Source organism: Nestor notabilis, unplaced genomic scaffold (assembly GCF_000696875.1).
Source record: "Nestor notabilis isolate BGI_N333 unplaced genomic scaffold, ASM69687v1 scaffold3149, whole genome shotgun sequence".
NCBI lineage: Eukaryota > Metazoa > Chordata > Aves > Psittaciformes > Psittacidae > Nestor > Nestor notabilis.
Window position 1 is genome coordinate 9,331 of NW_009944854.1, and position 20,394 is coordinate 29,724.

Consider the following 20,394-nt stretch of genomic DNA (forward strand, 5'->3'; position numbering starts at 1 on the left):
TTGAAGCTTCAGGAATGACAACTTGAAGTTGGTACTGAGGGAAGGAGAAGGGAAGAATATTTTGAATCAGTTTACTAGAAGTACACTTGGTGTGTCTATTGCATGGAATCTGAGCACTGGACCAACCAAAGATGTAATTCTAATGATAAATTTATTTATACCTGATCTGAATGTGTCCTCTGAATTCAAAGTTTTCTTCTATCTCAGTTCCTGGTCTATCTTTAAATTGTCTGTGGCTGCTGGTGATGCCTCCTGGGATGGCACCTCTATGAGATACATCATTTTTATAAAACTACCACTATAGAAAAACTCTGTCTGTCATCTTAGCACAAATGAAACTTCACCTTTACTCTTTTGAGGAGACATAGCCTTGAAAGTCTAGCAAATTTAGGCAGAAAGAAAAAACATTTTATGTATTTCTTTCAAGTTCCTGTATTAACTTTGAGTTGATTAAATAATAGCTGGTTATTCTTTTTGCCAAAAGGGAACGATACAGTCCTTCTGCAGTTAAAAGATTAAAATTTGGTAGTGAACTTTGTTGCATGAAAGGCACTGATGGAACTATATTGTACTGTAACATAGCTGGTTGCAACAGAATTGCTGTGCCTTTATGTATATAAATCTTGTACCTTTGTGGTTTTTTCCAGAATAAGTCTTTGAAAGATGAGTAAATTGGTAATTAAGATGGTTTCACAAAGACTACAGTGAGACCTCTGTGCGCACTTGGACTCAGTGCTGAAGTTCAGAAATACACTTCAGAAATGCAGCGTGTGCACTTGAGAAAAGGACATTTGCCTGAAACAACATTTGTACATATTTTACAGTATTTCTTAATGGAAGATAACTGTGCATAATTGTTTTGTTTACTAAGCTGCAATTGATCACATTGATGAGCTAAATTAAATCTTAGTTTTGAGAACAATTTTGGATGATCCATAATAATTACTCCTCTAAACACTGTAATAAGTGTTCTGGTTCTGTGAAGGTTTTTCTATGGTCTCTGAACTGCATAAGCATGATTCTAGCTATAAGTAGAATGCATTAAGTAAAAACTGCTGATATTTTAAATAGATGACAAAGTCTGAGAATGCAGTTCCCAGTGATGACTTCCTAGATGGTGAGAAGTTCCTCATCCTTTACTCTGCTGGAGATTTGCCCCTCTTTTGTGCTGATGTAGTGGGGCTTTCACTGAACAGAAACAACAAAATCATCTTGGCTTTAAAAAGAGAAAAGCAAAATACCTCCTCCCAAGAGTGAAACTGGGATAACTATGGAGAGGACAAACTACAGAAAGAGACTTTGCACGGCTATAGAAAGTGTAGCAGGAAACTAGAACCTCTACGATCTACTGTTGTTGCACCATCCAGGTTTTGGCATAGAAGTGCAGGTGCTTGTTCTTTCTATTTGAAGGAAGTAAAGGACAAAATACAGATCTGTGAGGCAGTGGGTAGGAATGTGTAAGTTTATATATTGCATAAATCCACTATAAGGTGGTTTGTTTTGTTTTTTTTTTTTTTACAAGTTTTGTAAAAATCTAATAAAAGGCTTTTTTTTTTTTCCACAATGACTTTGTCCTCAGGAGGGTTAGCCTTACACCTCTGTCTCTTAGTGGTCTTTCTTCCGACTCCTTTTAGCTATGATAAACTTTACTTTGATCTGAGCTATAAAGCAGCATAACATTTGCTGTACTTGCTTGTGGCCCTTTAACTTAACATTTGGTATGGACTTGATCAACTTTGCATTTCCTTCTGTCTGTAACTGGATGCCCAAATACTGCTCTTAAGCACTGAAGGAGAAACCATAATGTGAAATTAGGTATAAAATTTTACTGATTGATTGTATTTTGATTGAATACTAAGGCTTATGGCCTTTCTGAATGAAGTTGTGTGCACTTTAACCTTTTAATGGCTGTCAAAAGAGAGGTTCTAAGGTCTTTCCTCTAGCTACAGGGTAGTTGATGAACGGGAATAAAGGTATCGCTTTTTGGTGTCAGTAAGACTGCTGAACTAAGGCTACTGTCACTAGCCAGTGTTTCTGTTAACAGTTACCTTTTAAGTCCTGCAGCTCTAAGTTGTATGAAGAACTTTAATTAGCAGAGTGAGAAATGGTGTAGGTTTGCAGGCTTGCTTATATTTATTTCAAATATAGTTACTATCTTGTAGCTCTTAACAAAATTGCATCCCCTACATAGAAACAAATTCCTTTCAAATCACTCTTAGCAAACTAAAAATACCCAACCCACTCAATCCTTAAACTCCTTTATCTTTGGTGACACCTTAATAGTTACTGAGTTTGAAAGTCCTCCATCCAAGAACAGCAATGCAATTGTGCACACACCTAAGAATGGCTCTAGTGGGGCAGACTGAGGTCCATCTTGCCTAGAATTCTTCTCCACAAGTGCCCATAAGCAATGCCCAGGAAAATCTGAGAACAAGATAAACATAGATGCCTCTTCCTCCCCTAATATTCTTTCAACCTCTTAACTGTTTTGAATTCAGAGCACTTCCAGAGCCATATGCGAGTTCCTCTATGTACAAGAGCTTGGGTTGGCTTTCTCATGTGAGCTTGTCCATATAAATAAACTTCTGGCACCCACATTTTTTAGCTGAGAAGTTCCACGGATTTTACCCCACCACACTAAAAACCATCACTGATTTTTCTTCTTCCCTAAGCTTCTTTCCAGCTTCACATGTTTACTCCTAGTTCTTAACATCATGCAAGATGGTGAACAGCCTGCCTTCATCCAGCATTTCAGTACAGTTTATAACTCAGTAGACCTCTATAGCATACAGTGCACACACATTAAATCTAAAAGAGAGACAGTAGCTTGAACAGTTATTCCTCTTACCTCTGATCACTGGCTTTGGCTGTATGGAGGCCTTTTCTAGGTCTGTTGTGTCCTTCAGATGAGAGGGACAGAGTGCTACACAGTACTCCGGAGACAGTTGACCCACAGATTTATGCACTGCCACATCATCTTGTTTTATCCTCTGTTCTAGTTTTAACACCCTGCCTAAAGTTATCAGGGGAAAATTAAGAGGGGAAAAACAAACCACCCACTACTCGTACCTTTATAAAGCTACCCCTCAGAAGCCTTATCCAGAGGTTTTTCCCCAGTCAAGTGTGATTTATGACAATTAAAGCCACTTTCTTTAAGTCTAATGGTTGCAGCTGCAGCACATTAAATTGATTGCATCCAGCTTTTTTCTTTAAACAACTCTGCTCTAATTTGTTTGTATTTCTGGGTAACAGCTAGATGTGCTTAAATGGTGGCTGCTTCCTCCGCTTTGCCTTTTGTCATTCTTTTGCAAGAAAGTGGCATTATTTGTCACCTTTCATTTTATTTTGCTATGCTTCTGCAATTAGCCTCCACAGCTTATGGTAAGTCTGCTCTTGTATTAACTATTACAACATGCTAAAATGACTAAGTGCATCAGCACAATACACAACTGAAAAGATGTTACTAAAACAGAACTACAAACCATTACCTGGAATACCAAATGTATAAGAATACTTTATTGGAAGGGGGGGAAGAAGGGGAGAAAGTACAGGCTTACAGCATTTCTAAGAGCCTTTTGTAATTAAGAAAATAATTTAGAATATAAATAAGTTTTATATATATCAGATAGTTTCAACATACATAACACTAGATCACATAACATGAAAGGTACACAAATGGATGCCACCACCTTCACCGAGTGCGAGTCTTCTCAACTGTATTTATCTTTCATCCTTTTGGAAAGTTCACGATCTGTCAATACATGGGGTGAATAAAGGCTTACGGCTTGGTCTTTCTCTGCTATAGTAGGTAAGCTATGCTAGTGATGGGAACAGCCTGAAGAGATTACATACCACAACACTTCCCCTCTGAGTTCTTAAATTGAAATTTTCTCCCAAATTAAGGGGTTATAGTAATGCATTCATCCATAAAAATGTATTATCTTAAATCCAGGAGCCTGATTTCCATAGCTGAAGAGGGCTATGGTCACTGTAACAGGTATCATAGATAATTTAAAGTACACTAGAGAGAGAGCACTTAACTTGTATGCGCTACTTCTAAGTGGTCTTGAACATTAAACTCCTTTTGCTTTCTGTGGGCCTATTATCTGGACATTTTCTAAATCATCCAGTCTATTTTATGGAAAAATAAAATGTATCTGGCCAGTACTACTTGTGTGTACTCACTTAATTTCAGCCCTGGGAAAACAGTCAAAAATACGTAGATGGTAATGGGTGATTCTAATAACAATGAGCAGGGCTGATGAGATGGCTGGATAATCTATCCCTGGTGAGTACTGCAGTCATTAATTCTGTTTTCTCAGTGCCTGTCTTTCTGGTAGGTTGAGCTCTGGCACTGGATTTGTTTCTCCCAATTATCTCTCTAGGCTAGGGGATGACAAATAAGGGATTATTTTCAATTAGCGGGGTGTGAGAGAATGGGAATGTGCAGTGCAGTATATGCTTTGAGTGGATATTTATTTCAGAGGGCAAGAGTCTTCTCTTTTTGGTTTAGCACACTATCTCTGGTGTGAGTATGTCCAAACACGGATTTAATCAGATAAAAATACAATGCAGAGTAAACCCAAAGTAATAATACCACTTGATAAGTGTCTATTTTTTTTCCCCTCAGGTCACGAAGTCTTAAGGTAAGGTAAATCATATCCCAATGTTTATATCTAAGCCTTTCCAAATCAAACTTTAAGGTATATAAGAAGTTAATTACCTCTGATAACAAACAAAAAAATCACTTCTACTTGGCACCTATTTAAGGCAGTCAAATGGTACTCTGAGGCAGAGCATCCAATGGGAATAGTGTTGACACTTCCATGCTAGTAAGCTTTATCTGTCCTAAATAATGACAGCATTCATGGCCCATTTCTAATGGCTTTGTCCTGAACTTGCACAACTGATTTACCTGAAATGATTCACGTGGAGGTGTACAGCTGTTGTGAGCAGGCAGCTGAGTTTGAGCCATTCTTTGGAAAGGCAGCTCTTCAGCTCGTGTTCCTCTATCTGGCTCTTAGATCTAGTGGGAGTCCCACAAGATCCCATGGGTATATCCCATCCTTGGCCATAACTAGATATGCAGCGGTGTCACCACTGCTTGTTTAAGGTCCCTTATTCACCTTCTCTTCCTTGAAGTTCTCATTTTTCACTGATGTTCAGTGTACACTGTGAGAGATGCAACCCTGCTGTGTACTTAATGGCTTACAGCCTCACAAAGGTTAGCACAGTTAGCTACTTAGCACGGGGGTGCAGGTGGGGGGTGCAGCACATGCATGGACATGCAGAGGCAACAGATCTTCTATATATCTTCTATGGCTGCTGATACCCAGCTTCTTCACATACAAGGTGAAGGCTTTGTTTCCTGATGCTTACGGGTACCTATGTAGGGTTCTCCATAAACCATTAAATGTACCACAGAAGCAAAAAAGGCACAGCACAGGGAAACTGCAACTAGTTTAACTTGGAAAGCATTTCTAGGTGAATAATGCATAATAGGTTAAGCAGAGACTACCAACTCTTTAAATATATACAGTAGCATTTCTTTCCAACCTTTTACATTAAAATCGGGCCTTTCACAACACACTGCATCTGAAACTCACGAGCTTGTAAGAGAAACAAGTGCTTCACTGATTTTTCTTTTTGTTTTAAACAACACAGTCTTTACAGTATTTACAAAAAGCAAAACAGAAATCCACATCTATACACAGAAAAGCTTTACCGGCATTCGTGGTGCTCCTTGATAATAGAACTAAAAGCGTTCTGATGTAAACTTGTCTTCACTCTTTTTTCCCTTTGTCTTCTGTTGCAAAACCAAACTCTCACAACTTCTTTCTCAAGATTGAGCCCCTCAGCCATCCTCATAATTTCCTGAGAAGAAGGCTTACTTTGTTCTCCAAAGTGCCTCTCTAGGGCTTCTTTGGCAGCGATACTGGATAAAGGGATAAAATTTCACCTTTAAAAACTTCTCTGACACATTCAAGCTTTCACCTCTGGTTCAGGAGAAGGGCCAAGTAATAGCACTGAAGATAGTGACTTGTTTTGTTTCCTCTTTTCCAATGTAAAGGAAACCCACAGAGCTTAAAGTACACTAGCTCTTTGCTGACACGAACAGCAAGACATCACGCAGAATTTCATCAGAGATTAATTTAAAGGCAAAACTGTCATCACTTCTGGTGCAGTTTCAGTGGTAATCATGAAATATTTATGCTCCTTGATGTTCTTTAGGAGAAACACTAACTAGGCATGAATGGGATCAACAAGAATTGGAACGAGCCCGACCACCCATTCTGCCCCAGTCATTATTTTCTGGCAGAGTCTTAACCTGTTCCATCAGTGACCAAAGTTGAGCGGTTCCATAACAAAAATAAGTTAAGATTACTATCTTTTCTTATTGTCAGGTAGAATTTGCTTCTCGTTTGTGCTACACGTTCTCAGAAAGTATCTGCGACATGTGTCTATGCAACAAGGATGCACCCAGGACTGGCTTCAGCAGCAGCTGTAATTTCTTTGGGCACAAGAGGGCACTTCATGCATTATTATGGAAATGAAGTGTAAGTCTGTTATATACAAAATACCTGCTGGGGTTCTACTTACTTTATTACTTCATCTGCAACATGTTATTGGTCTTCCATTTACAGGTAAGTATTTTGCAATATTTACTAATGTTACCAAAGCTACCTGATCAATAGCAATGTGATCTGCACACACAGAAGCATAGAAACATTATTATTTTTGACTAAGAGTTTCTTGGGCTTTGATCGAAGTGTGAAATAATATAGCTTCCACAAATTCAAATTAAGTAGTTTTTGCTCAGGGTATAAATAACCTAATTCAGTTTGTGCGACTTTTGTTTTAACTCTAGTTTGCCTTCAAACATCCATTAAGAAGTGCTAAGAATAAGGCTGCAGTTCAGATGAAGTCCACCTCCCTGATTAGTTTCATGTTGGACTAGGTGACCTTTAAAGGTCCCTTCCAACCCAAACTGTTTGATGATACTATGACTCAACAAAACAAGTCTTAAGTTGAATGTGAGAGGAGAAAGTACATGTTGTGGCTGTGGCACAATAGAACAGCCTACATCTTTGGGAGGTCACTCTATTGGGAATGATCCCTGTTCAAAGAACAGGCGCTTCACTGTAACGGGAAGAGCCAACAGCACCAGAGTTGCCCCCAGAGACAGACAAATTCCCTTCCTGCAGAAGAATACTACAGCTCCTTGGAGGCCCCCTGAGTGAATTCTTCACCAAGGATTATAAAAGTCTGGGATATCTAAAGGAGAAGGAAATCCCCCATGTTCTCATTGTGCCTATTTGGTAATCGGTTTTGTAATAAAATTTACCAGCCTGCTTGATTTTCTTATGGACTTCGGCTGGATAGATGGTAGATGTTGGCCACCAGAGGTGTGAGAAACAGGAGAAGGACTGTTTTCCCCTTTTGCTCATTAAAGTGTTTCTTTGGGAACTCCAAAGAATCCAGGGACAGAGAACAGGGATGAAATACAACATGTAAAAGCTGGCCCTCAAACTTCCCAGACCCCAATTCTCTGCTAAAGTAACACAATTTATTTTGGTATAAAGTAGAACCTCCCAAAATGAAAGCAAGGGTGCTCTGATACCTTATTCAATATATAAACATAATAAAATATGGGCAGAATTGGAATAAAGTGTTTCTCCTTATTAAAGTGTGTTATCATATGTTGAAACAAAGTCGTTAATTGGGGAAAGTTGTATATGTGGAGCAAGTTGGGGGGTTGGAGGGTTATGCTCTTATATTTTCATTGGAATGTTTAAAAATAGCAAAACATTTTCAAACATTCGCTATAGAGACTCATTAATAACACTTTGATTTTGAACCCAAGAAAAAGCAGCATCTTAGCCAATGTGGTTCCTAACATCTAACAACCTAAATATTTATTACCTTATGGTGGTTCTGCGCTTCCTCTTCCGCTCATTCACTCCGACTTTTTCATTGTATAAAGCTGTATTAAAACCAAACCAAAACAGTTACCTCCCACAGGGACTGGATCCCCAACCCCAATTATTCAGCTGCCTCTTTCACCCCGCTTTCTGAGGGACAAGTCGCCTCTCACTAAGCAGAAGCTGCTGCCTGCAGCTCAAGCCTGTGACACTGCCCAGGCAGTCAGCAGCTGCTGCCCACCACAGCCCCCTCACAAGTGATTCTTGCACTATGCCCTGCATGCATTAGGAGAACCTCTGGTTCCCAGTGCTGTTACAGGGGAAGGAAGTTTTCTACATTTGTAGTAGAAGTGTGTGACAGAAGCAGCTGCTTAAACAATGTTTCCTACCATTTAATACAACAGCAAATCCAAAAATTCACATTAAGACCATCTTCTCTTCTTCCCACGCTAGGCAAGTGCTGCACAGTGTAGTCCTGACTTTTGCTGTCACCTGCAGGCATACTGCTTCTGAGCACCACAATTCACCCAGCTGAAAAGGCTGTTCTTTAAGTCAACCCATTTCCTTCAAATCAACCAACCTGTCCTAATGTACACCTTGCCCAGTGAACTCACGACTTGTCGTGCAACTGGAAATTAACTAGGCAAAAGGGAGGGAATCCTCTAGCAGCAAAAAGTTTGCATCAAACCCCTCTATGTCACACTATTCTTCTTCAGGGTTTAAAGACCACTGTGTCAGCTGAACTCAAATCCTTTCCCCAGTGGCCACATCTCATATACTAGAGGGTAGAAGGAAGAGTCCTTTGCCAGTGAAGGACTAAATGCTAAATGGTCTGTCCTACAGATCCTAATAACAGCTCTGACATAGGTTACAGGATGGGAGCTAATTTGCTGGGATGGGATGGAAATAAATCACTTCCAGTAGGCCAAGTGGTGCTTCTGCTATTCTGCACCCTCCATGCATTTCAGTTTGCCTCTCCTTGCTCACCCCAAAGTACTAACCAAAATTTAATATGAGCATATTTTAGCATGTGCTAAAAACCCCTCTGGTTTATGGAAGACACCTACTAGTGCTTCAACATATGTATGGGATTCTGGTTTAAATGCAAACCAGCATATAAAGGATTTCAAATCTCTACCTCCTACTTGTTCTGCTTCCTCCAGCCACTTGGACAGTATTGATTTCAGTTTGCATGCGTTCTTGAAACTCAGCTGCAAGTTTTCAAACCTGCAGATAGTGGTTTGGCTGAACTCGGAGCCATGCACAGCAGCCAGCGCTTCTCCAACATTGGTTTGGGTATAACCTGTCAAAAAGGAAGAGAAACAAATACTTTTTTCGAGCTTTCTAGGAAGGGTTAATTTCCCTGCGCTGCTTAACCCTTCACTGCTGACTCTCACGAACAGTGTGTGCCTGCAATGTCCAGGCTGGGCTTTCTCCAGAGGTCTCTGTGCATGACTCTGAGCTCACCTCAGAGATGCGTTCAGTCTCCTGTTGGTTTCAGTGGAGTTTTACACCCTGAGATTAGCAATTTGAGGAGGATCCAGGCACCCCATATCTTTCTATAGATGGTGCAATGGCAATAAACTAATCCCTGGTGGCACCTCTGGTCTCCTGTTTATTTGCTGCCACAACTAAGTTGAAGCAATCAGAGAAATGCTGCAGTTTCCATGCAGACACTAACTTTGTAACAGCAGCTCCTTGCTCAGTGCTCTGGACACGTATCTGCCATGTTCAAGGGTCTGGCTCATCGTCCTCCCTTTCTGCCTCTGTGCCAGAAAAGGCAGGAACTTTTTAGATGCTGAATGTCTCACGGGACAGCTTTTTACCTCCGTTTTTATTACACTAACTCTGTGTCTCGGTCTCAGACCCACAGCCCATACTAACTCTGTTTTCCCTTGTAAAGCTCAACTGCAGATTAGTTTTCCTGTGCAAACTGCACTTTTCCCATCAGAACACCAAGCCCAAACTCTGTCATTTGTTTGCATCAGAGGAAGCTTTGTTCCCTCACAAATTTCATATGAAGATGCAGTAATAATTACAGTGATTAACAGCATAGGGCCTAGCAAACTTTTCCATTCCTGTGGCTGGCATTAAATTCTGGGGGTTTTGTTTTGTGGGGTTTTTTTTTTGTTTGGTTGGTTTTGGGTTTTTTGGGTTTTTCTTATTGTGGGTTTTGATTTTTTTTTTTTGTCAGTGTAATTCAAATAAAGGTGAGACAGGCTTTTACTTTGCAATGTACCTCTGCTCCCTACAGGTGAGAAAGACGGGGTTCACTCAGTCTACCTTTGTCCTCAGCTAATATTTTCCTGTGAAAGACAAGCACCCCACTGGAGACCATCTAATGCAATCCATCTTGCACCAGCCCCAGTAGTTATCAGACAGTAGCTACTGTACCTGTGTCCTGGAACAGGAAAACAAACCAGGAAGAGAAGCTTCCTACTGGTATGAAAGATTTGCCATGGATGTAACCCCTCTTGAACACTGAACTGACACTGCACCGTCAGATGAAGTGGGAAGAAAACGAGTATGAGAGGCTAGAACATGTGCTGCCCTAAGTTGCAGAAAATTTGGGGTTGTGCTATATTACACACCTGCTACTGAATGTAAATTAATAATAATTTTCTCTGCACTTAAGAGAATAATTTAAGGACAGGAGAATTTAAAGTAACTTTCTACATACTCAGTTGTGAGAAGCTGAAGTACATTAATTCTGTGCAAGCCTCCTAGGAGTGGAGAAAGTTTGTCAGTGCAAGGAAGGATTAGTTATGATGAGACAACGGCAGAGGCTAGACTATAAAGCATTTGGAAACAATTGGGCTTTCACTGGAATCTTTCAGCCTATTGTTCCCGGACATAAAGCACATACCCAGCTTAATTCTCCGCAGCTTAAATTCGTTAGCAAATTTCTCCAGTTCCCTGATTTCGGGGGAGTCCATGTCAACGGGCTCTTCGACTGACTTGCTCTTTCTGCGGAACTCCTGCTTGAAGTCTGCAGCAGTGGGATCCTCTGTGAGGAGGGACTGGTGCATGGGTGTGAAGCCGTGGCCCAGGGCACAGGAGCTGGCACTCAGGGCGTGCTCCGGGAACTTATAAAGGCAAGGAGTCAGGCTACCTGAGCAAAGGGAAAACGCTGTACAGTTACTCTCTACTGCTACACAATAAAAGCATGTCTACATCATCCCATAATCCCTGCCTGTGATAATTGTTACGTATCATCTGCAAAAGTATCCAAAAGTGAGGATCTCCAGGAGGGACGGTCTTTATCTTGTCCCAATACATGAAACCCGACCAACAGCCACTTTCACAGGCCACAGCCATCCTATTTCTTAGACAACTGTGATGCACTTAAATAAGATGGCAAATGGTCCCAACTTAAACAAATGACAATCCAAGGTCTCAGCTGGAATTCGGTGGCACAAGATTGTGGATCTATGTCATTTTGAGCCACCTAAAATGTGCCAGTCTCTATTTTCTGGTACAATGAATATTTCCACGTAAAGAGCATTTGATGCTCAGATATTAGCTTGGTTTAACTTCAGCATTAAAGTTGTTTGAGGAAAGTAAACAGGTAAGAGATCAAAGAAAAGAAAAGAAAAAAAAAAAAAGGCCAAAAAACCCAACCAAACAAAAAAAAAAAAAAGGAAAAGAAAATACCCTCAAAACCCCACAAACATCCCTTCCTCCTCATCCCAGAACACATTCAGAAGGAGTTGCTCAAGGGCAAATAAATATTATCTCACGCTATCTTTTGTTCACAACTATCAGACTCAGCAAGGAGATTCAGTTAAGAGTGAAGGCTGGAGTTTCTGCAAGATATTGTACATAGAACTAAAGAGTCTCTGACCTGAAGGGGTAAGAAAAAGTCATTGGAGAAATATAAACGCTCTCCAGTGTACCTGGAGCAGGCAGTGAACTCCAGGTGCTCAGGATATCCTTCCCAATTTTCTAAATCACACAAAACTTTGTAGCAGAACTCCATTAACCTCCCATCCCTTCCTCCATTCACTTTTCGTGTCTTCACAGCCCCGATTGCTCTCACCAGCGTTGGAGTTTCAAACCCCACGGGAATATTTTATACACTTCACATAAGATAACCAGAAAAAAATATGCAATTCTCAGAGAATAGAGGAAATGACTAAAAAGAGAGGAGGAGACTTGCTTTGCAAGGTGCTGACACTGTTTACCACATTAGGATGCGGCATGCTGCACGTCTGTAAGATACGACTCTGGGAGAGACTTGCTGACAGCATCTCTGGAGTTGCAGGCTTGATGCCTAAAAAAAAGTAAGGGTAAAAAAAAGAAAGGAGAAACATGAACGTGTGTTTAATTTGGAATGAAACAAAATGAACTTCTGAGCAATAGTGTTTGTTTAATACCTATTAACTTTTCCTGGGGATCTGAGCAATACCAGGAATGTTTGCAGTAGACACATAAATGCACAATGAAATAGGAGCATTTTCGCATTTACACATCATGAAGAAAGTCTGTACTCTGTCCCTATACTGATGTATTCATCTAAGCTGACTCACTTTAACTTTTCTTCATTTTTAAGTGAAACAAAACACTAAGTTTGATTTGGATTATCTCTGAGTCATTATTATTTCCCTGGAGTTGTGTTAAATTGGTTCACGGTATTATGTATCATTGACTGCTACTTGAATTTGGATAGAATAACAGTTCTTCTTCCTTACTTAGCCTGGGATATGGAAAATGAAGCAGGGTACTAGCATACATTCATGAGTGTAAAAATCCATAATCATCTGTGTGAGATTCTGCCTGCTGAATTCAGCTATCCTTCTATTATGTCACCATTTTACTTTATAGCTCCAGTCAGGGCTCCATCACTCCAGGTACTTACAATACACAGGTATATGGGGGACATCACACCTGGTCCCTCAAAAAGTGATGATCACCAGGGTAAGTGGGCATAGATGAGTGAAAAGAGCAGCACTGTCCCAGTCTTACAGAGAGAAATAAGATACAGTGATTTCCCAAGAGATACAGGGGATTGGAAAAACTCTGAGCACTGACCCCTAATTTCCTAATCCCTTTTCTAGTGCCTTAGTCCCAGTCCTGTCTTCTTTAGGCAACTCTCTTGAATCAGTCCCTCTAAAGGAAAACTGACAAAAATCAACACCCAGTTGAGGGTATGCTCTTACCTGCCATCACCCCATAGGTAGATGGTTGATTTCCATAATGACAGGAAGGCACAGAGTAATGAAGGCCTGTCAAAGGGTTTCCCAAAGTTGTCATGGCAAAGCGGATACGGGAACATATAGGAATTTGGATCAAAGACAAAACAGATGGGACTGGTGAGAAAATGTGTGAGGATTCAAGACACAGCATTTGAGTTCAGAGGCAGACAGTACCCTTACATGCAGTTTTTGTGTGCATTCAGTCAGCATTTAGCTCTGGGCCATAACCATGAGGTTAACGCTGCTGGAAGTCCAGACACTTGGCCAGGTCACACTAGATGAGACTGCCAGTACAATTAGTGAGATACCCTCTGAGCCAAGACCACAGGAATTGTCATGCTGTCATCCCAATGCATTACTTTTAGAATAACCTATGGGCATAACCCAGTTTACATGTACTGCTGAGCAAGGGAAGTTCAAGGAGGAGACCAGTTCCTCACACCCAGCTTCCACATGCCATTTCATTTAGTCTTACATAAGAACTTGCTCTGTGTTCCCATAAAATTGACTGGCTTCACTGTTGTGCAAACCCCACAGTGAACACAGGCATCAAGGAAGGCAACACCTTATGCATGCCCGAGACCTGGGCTTCCAAAAGCAGCAGTTTGGGATATTTGCTTTGAGGCATCCAGAAGTCACATTTTCTTAAGTACCAAGTCACCAAAACCATTTTGGAGAACTTTGGCAGGATGTTAGGGGAACAGGATGATAGATTCTGGGTTCTTCTAAAAGTTTAAGCCTAAATCAACATTTCCCATCATCGGCACCAAACCCCACACAGTTAATTTTTCTCTAGTGTTTCCACAGTTTCAGATCTGTGTTTAGTAATCACCAGTGCCTTAACAATCAGACAATGTTTTGCTGAATGCACAATATAAGAGATGTGCCTACTTATGCATGAGAAACACGCATAAGTGGGCACAGAAACGCATATACTGTCCCCTCTAACGACTGCTATCAAATATAATGTTAAAAACACAATATTATATATATAATATTAAAAAAATTGTGTTCATGAACATTCAAATGTGTAAACCTGCATTATAGAGCACGCATTCCAGCTGTTCCAAACAATACCATTAATTAGGGATTAGAATCTGGTTTACAACAGTAATCATAACAGTAAAAAGTCCTGTTTAGATATACGGATATAAATTCTACTAAAACAAGCATGCTTATATTAGTATAAATGCACTGAAAGTAAAGATTGCATTAACAATACTAAAGCATTTAGAGCAATTCAACTTTCCTGTTTAGAGAAGATCTAAACGTTTACTGTTATTTTTCCATTATTTCATAATCCATAGACTAAAATTTAAATGCGTAAAAGCAGCATTTTCAACTAGCTAATAAGGATTTAAAATTAACTAGCGTGGATGACGCTATTTAAGTTAAAGAACAACAAAGTGTTGAGGATACTGCAGAACGTCAGCTGTATCACAGTATTCGAACAGCACAGTATATTCACTGGTACAGTATTTGAACAGAAGTATATTCACCTGTGTTTTGTGATGCACAAATTCTCCTCCGGTGCCTTCAACAGAACGGCATTGTTTATTACAATTTCTGAATCTATGTATGAAAGTTGTAAACCTTTACCCATTACAGTTAGCACCCTCTGACACTGCTTCCACTCTCACAGGGTCACCTGCTAGATGCAATCCTGCAAACAAAATGCCCACTGACTACAGTGGTACTTGTCCTTGGGTGTAACTACAAAATATCAAACCCCAAATCTGAAGCAGATGAGCAAACACTTTTGGCTGGTTATAGAATCATAGAATAGTTAGGGTTGGAAAGGACCTTAAGATCATCTAGTTCCAACCCCCCTGCCATGAGCAGGGACACCACACACTAAACTATGTCGCCCAAGGCTCTGTCCAGCCTGGCCTTCATCATGTACTTTTTATTATGAAGCAGATGAATCTCAAAAATACCATTATGATGCAGATACATAAATTTGGCCTCAAAGAAAACTTAAATTCTCATATTCCCTACTATTACTATTAACCAGCAGCCATATTAGGATATCTTGAGCTCCCTGTCTGATGTTTAAAATCCTGTTATCTATCACCAATGCTCAGTTTTCTTTACTTACATGCTTTTTTTCCTTATTGATATGTTTTATTACCAATGCATTTCAGGAGAGGTCTAGTTTCTTGTTAAAAGTCCAAATAAAATTCTTACCTTAATGCAATTTCAAATAAATCATCATTATAAAAATAATTTCATTTTCTGTTCCTGAAAGCTTTCCTTCAACAATTCCTGTATTGCGGAATCTCACTTCTGCGGGTTTAAGGCTGCAAGAAAACTTTCTCTCTGTCTCTCTCTCAGATAGTTCAGTGATTACATAGTTCTAGTATTTAAATACAATTAATTGGATTATGTACATAAACACACCAAATTTAAAAGTACTGGTGAGGATTTTGCTACCAGTTCAGAACATCCCACTTAAATCTTAGTCTTGATTATGTATTATGCTTTGCAAAGCAATGGTTTTCCTTCTTGAAAGCATCCCCCAAATAATATTAAGACTTGTCCTGGCTTAGATACATTTCCTATTTGAGGTAACTTATATTATTTTACATTGTGGTTACACAATAAACAAACTTTCACTTTATTTACATGACACTTGTCTTTAAAGACTATATAGTCATAACAACAGTGACAGTGCTTGGACCTGTTCTAAGTTAATGCATTGGTAACATACTTGAGCCTAATCTTGGGACAAACTTAGAGAAAGCTATAAACTTAGGTAAACCACAAACATTCGGGGGGTTCCCCATTCCCTCATCACACGGTTTAGTGAAAAGGCTTCTAGTTTAGAGTCGTCCCAATCACACACAGCACTGATACCAAACACTTGAAGTACTGCAGAACTCGATGAACACTTATCATCCAAAAGCATTACAAACGAGAGTTACTGAAAGCGAGATTATTTTTAAAAGTACCTGTAGACACAACATTGGTGGCATGGTTAGAAACCGGCAGGCACTCTGCGGCGCTGTGATGCATTATCAGAGGCAGAGAGGGAGAAGAGTCAGAATTCAAGGGTACAAAGGTGTCAGATGAAGCAAACGCTTGGCAAGTCATACCCTCCAACAGGCAAAGAGCCGCTTGCCCCTGTTTTCTAACCGAACAGATCTTGCGCGATTAACGGCAGCTCAAACTATTCTGGGCTTTTTACTTTCAATACATATACAGGAGGGCTCCAGAGCACAGAGAGGTCGTGTGCAGGTATTTATACCACTAGGAAATCCCTTTATCCATTTTAATGTTCTTTTCCCAGCAATATTGCTATACTGCTATAGACCCTCCTTCCTTCCCACACAAACACGATACGTTTCCAATTAATGAGGGGAGAAGAAGAGGGAAACTAGAGACATGATTTGACAGATATTTTCAATTAGGTCTTTTGTGAAGAACAACAACAAGAAAAAAAAATATAACAGTATCGTCTCCAAAGTCGGTAGCAATGAGACAGGTACGTTTCATACTAAGTAGGTTTCCACAGTTAACACCTGCCCCCAAAATCTCATCCGGGCAATTGTCTGGAAGGCAACCTGGCTGAGACCTCGACTGAAAGTCTGCAAAAGTCAAGGATCTATAGCAAAATAATCTACATTAACCTAATTCCCAGCAGTTGCACAGTGATCATTTGTCTTAACATACGTTGTATAAATCAGAGATGTGTAACATGGAGCAGCTGTATGCAGGAGGAAGTTTCTGAACAGATAGCTTTACATTAGCATGGTGTACTAAATGTTTATCTAAGATAAACTCTTGAAAGAGCCCATAGTGTGACATAAAACTCATTCACAGTTCCTATCATTAATTTATATTATTGCAGCATCTACAGTTTCATCCAGCAGGTCCTGGTCTTTATTGTGCTACATATTAAGTAAAAACAGGATCTCTCCTCAAAGAATTTGCTAGAGTGATTTGTTGGCATGAACTTGGAATTGCTTTAGAGCAGTAAAGAACATGCAGGTTACCCTAAAAATGATGAAAATTACTGCAGAACACGATAGTCGTATATTCTATGTAGACACCATAAATTTCAAATGCAAAAATGACACAAGTGGTCTATTTAATTTATTTTTACTTTCTAAGAAATAAAATTTATTGATGTGTAGGATTTGGTTTGGGGGTTTTTGTGGTCTGTTTTGGGATTTTTGAGGGGGTTTGGGGGTTTCTTCTTTGGTTGGTTGGTTGGTTTTTGTTTGTGATCAAAGCTAGTTGGGCCAGACTTTTGATTTATTTTATGTAAAGATGATGATACTTCCTGTGTGTTTGTTATTCCAAACTGGTTCAAATGCCTGACAGAGATTTTTGATGGCATAGAATTCATTCGTATGATATGAGAGCAACCATACCTGTTATTGTGTCATTTTTCATGGATTGTTGGAGAAAAATAGTAATGCATCAAGCCATCCTGCAGAATCCTTGATGTTATCTGTAAATGTGTTTTGAGGAAGGGTGTATCTGAGGTTGCAGAGAAATTTCAGATGAATTACTGCATATAGCAAATTGTGTATGTGCTTTAATAGCAGTGAGGCTCTGTGCTCATAGCTATTATCTATAGTTGCATTTTCATATTGCAAAATACACAAAACTTTAAAAATTATTTCAATATTATGGAAGATACTGTCGTCAGATGAACTGCTATCTGTCTTACTTTGGGCTGTGCCCAATATGTATTAACATCTGTGGATTCATGAGTATGCTGACTAATAAGTGAGAACCGAGTCACACACTCTAGCATTTCATTCAGCTACGGATATATTTGGAACCCATACGGTTCTCAGGTCAGAGCATGGCACTGAAGGAAACTAGGACAGAAGTCAGCAGTGATGGCATTGCCTTATAACAGCCTATAAACAGTTCTCAAATGGTATATCCCTCTTATGACACAAATAATTTTGTTAGCTTCAAAGACCAGGGTGCTACACATAAACTGTTACACAAGTGAGAGGAAGTTCATTCCATTTTCACCTCTGGTGACTCAGTCCACCTCCCTACTGGAGTTTTGAAGCCATGGAAGAAAAACAAACACTGAGAATAACTTTACAGCCATGTCCCTTGACAATTCTTTTTTCTCAAATCCCAATAGGTGATATTTCTGCTGCAAACTCATAGCTAGATGCAAAGAAGTTGTAGCCAGTCTCCCAAGTATAGGATGGAGCTAACGTCCAGACTTCCATTTCTTCCTGAATTAGGGAGACTTACTCAGCTTTGGCCAGGTACTCAAGCTTTCCAGACCTATAGAGTTCATTAGCAGAGGTAGTCTTAGGTTCCTGAAAGGTAATCTCCAGAGAAGCTTGTAGTAAGAGACTGGAAAAGAATATGACCAGAGACCATGAGATGCTGAGCTTTTCTTCAGAGTACAGTAAAAAGCTGTTTTGTGACACCATCCCAGACACCGCCTCAAATGAGGTTTTCATGCCACTGCTATTTAGTGTTGTCTTTCACACTGCTGAATGACTTGGGTTTTGATTTTTATGTGTTTGTATCACATTGACTATTTCTCAATAGAGGTAACAACTTCAGTTTTTCTTTTCTGTATTATGGCCGAGTTTTTAGTTGCATTCAGTTTAAAATAAAGTTGTCAACATTTTGAGGCTGAATAGCTAGACTCTGCTTACCAATACCAGTTTTCCAACAAATTTCGCATTCATCAGGTAGAATCATAGAGATCATTTCTAACAAGAGTAGCATCTCTCCTAAAGCTTTGTTACAATCCTCTGTGGATACTGTGCAAAGTCTGGTACCACATCTGTTCTGCAAAGAAGAATCCCTTGGTGGTGAAGCCCTGTCACGCTACCACGCTCAGCTATTTGGATGGGCTTCAGGTTGTCTTACCCATGCATCTAAGAAATGCCTCTTTACTGTTAGGATGACGTCTCAAGAACCTATGCTAGACCTTAGACCAAGGATACTCCATTCTTGCCATGAGAACATGATAACCATAAATAAAAAGGATGGCACAGTGCTCCCCTCTTGTGTCAAGAAGCAATCAGACTTTGGGACTGGAGAAGTCGGGTTGAACTAACATCAGTTTCTCTCCTCTGACTACACTCACAGAAGACACAAGTTGTTCCAGACTGGTAGACCACAAATGGAAGCCTGGAAGTATGTTGGGTTGTTGGAGTTTTATATTTATTTGGTTGGTTTTGTTTTTAAAAAAATAATATTTTTCTTAAGGCTACCAAAGATAACTTTTCCCCCTTAATTTGTTGCATGACTTATATCTGTCCTCCTTCCAAACTGCATTCTTTGGACAGATCTTCAAAAGGACAGGACCATACTAATTGTGTACGAATAAATCCCAATCACCATCTGAACCTCAATACTTAGCATCCCAAGTTTTGGCAGCTTATGGAAACCGAATGGATGTGTCCTCCTCTGGTGGGAGAGTGCCTTATGAAGGAGAAAGGTTCCACTGGACATACTCAAGTAGACCAAGTAATATACATGGAAGTCATTATTACCCTGAGAGACCCCTTTTCCTTTATTTCTGAATTGTCTTCCAGCATTTAAGAATGACAGAGTAGCAGTTCAGCTGGAATATCAGACCTGCTGCCATCAACTGAAAGAGATCATTCCTTCCCTACTTACAAGTGCCCTTAAAAATTCATTGGGGGTTTTCTGCCCTGAGACACAGACCCCATTTGGATGGTGACATGATGCTGGTAAATGTCACAGTAAAGCCTATCTGAACCTTCCTGAATCCTTACCTTAAACTGTCTTTTGAGTGGCTGTTACTTCTTTACGGAGGACTGAGGAAAAGGAAGATTTTAATGCCACTATCTATCATGAGATAATGCAGAGCCCACCTTAATTTCTTCCCTCATCTCTAATTTTTACTTCAGTCAGGATACTGATTCTTTTCCCCCTAAATCTGTTCTGATTGAATGCCAAAATAGTGATGAAAGCCTTCAAAAACCCTTTGAGTTTTTGTTTAGACATAATTAAGCTATCTGTTCTTATGGCATGAAGATCCTTTCACATGCTTTTCTCATCTCAGAAATAATCTCTCACTGTAGGCTCTCAGGTCTGGCTGTGAGGCAGCCAGGGAAAGCACCATCATTTTGCTCCACAGAAGCACAACATCTCTGTTCAAGAGATGATCCCATGCTCATCAACAACATGGGTTTTCATGCTCACCTTTGCTAAGTATTACATAATTGCAAAGGAAATCAGGCACAATGCAGGTCTTGGCAGCATCATTCCTCCCTTTTCCTCGGTCTCCAAAGCCTTTGCTAGAGAAGTTGAAA

The 20,394-nt window shown here is 39.9% G+C and overlaps 1 protein-coding gene across 4 annotated transcripts; it reads right to left on the minus strand.

Moving 5' to 3' along the window:
* Positions 1–5,721: 5,721 nt before the first annotated feature.
* Positions 5,722–16,331, minus strand: POU1F1 (POU class 1 homeobox 1). Of its 4 annotated transcripts, none has more exons than XM_010022598.1 (7): positions 16,069–16,331; positions 13,082–13,147; positions 12,082–12,195; positions 10,789–11,034; positions 9,061–9,225; positions 7,924–7,984; positions 5,722–5,935 (listed from the first exon to the last, which is right to left on the minus strand). In XM_010022598.1, the coding sequence occupies exons 1-7, from the start codon at positions 16,208–16,210 to the stop codon at positions 5,722–5,724; spliced, it is 1,008 nt and encodes a 335-aa protein (XP_010020900.1). In that variant the 5' UTR covers positions 16,211–16,331. The 4 variants fall into 4 exon arrangements, with proteins under 4 accessions (XP_010020900.1, XP_010020899.1, XP_010020903.1 ...); XM_010022597.1 differs by having other exon boundaries at positions 13,082–13,231; positions 16,069–16,330; XM_010022601.1 differs by lacking the exon at positions 12,082–12,195 and adding an exon at positions 13,950–13,955 and having other exon boundaries at positions 16,069–16,210.
* Between the last annotated feature and the right edge of the window lie 4,063 nt (positions 16,332–20,394).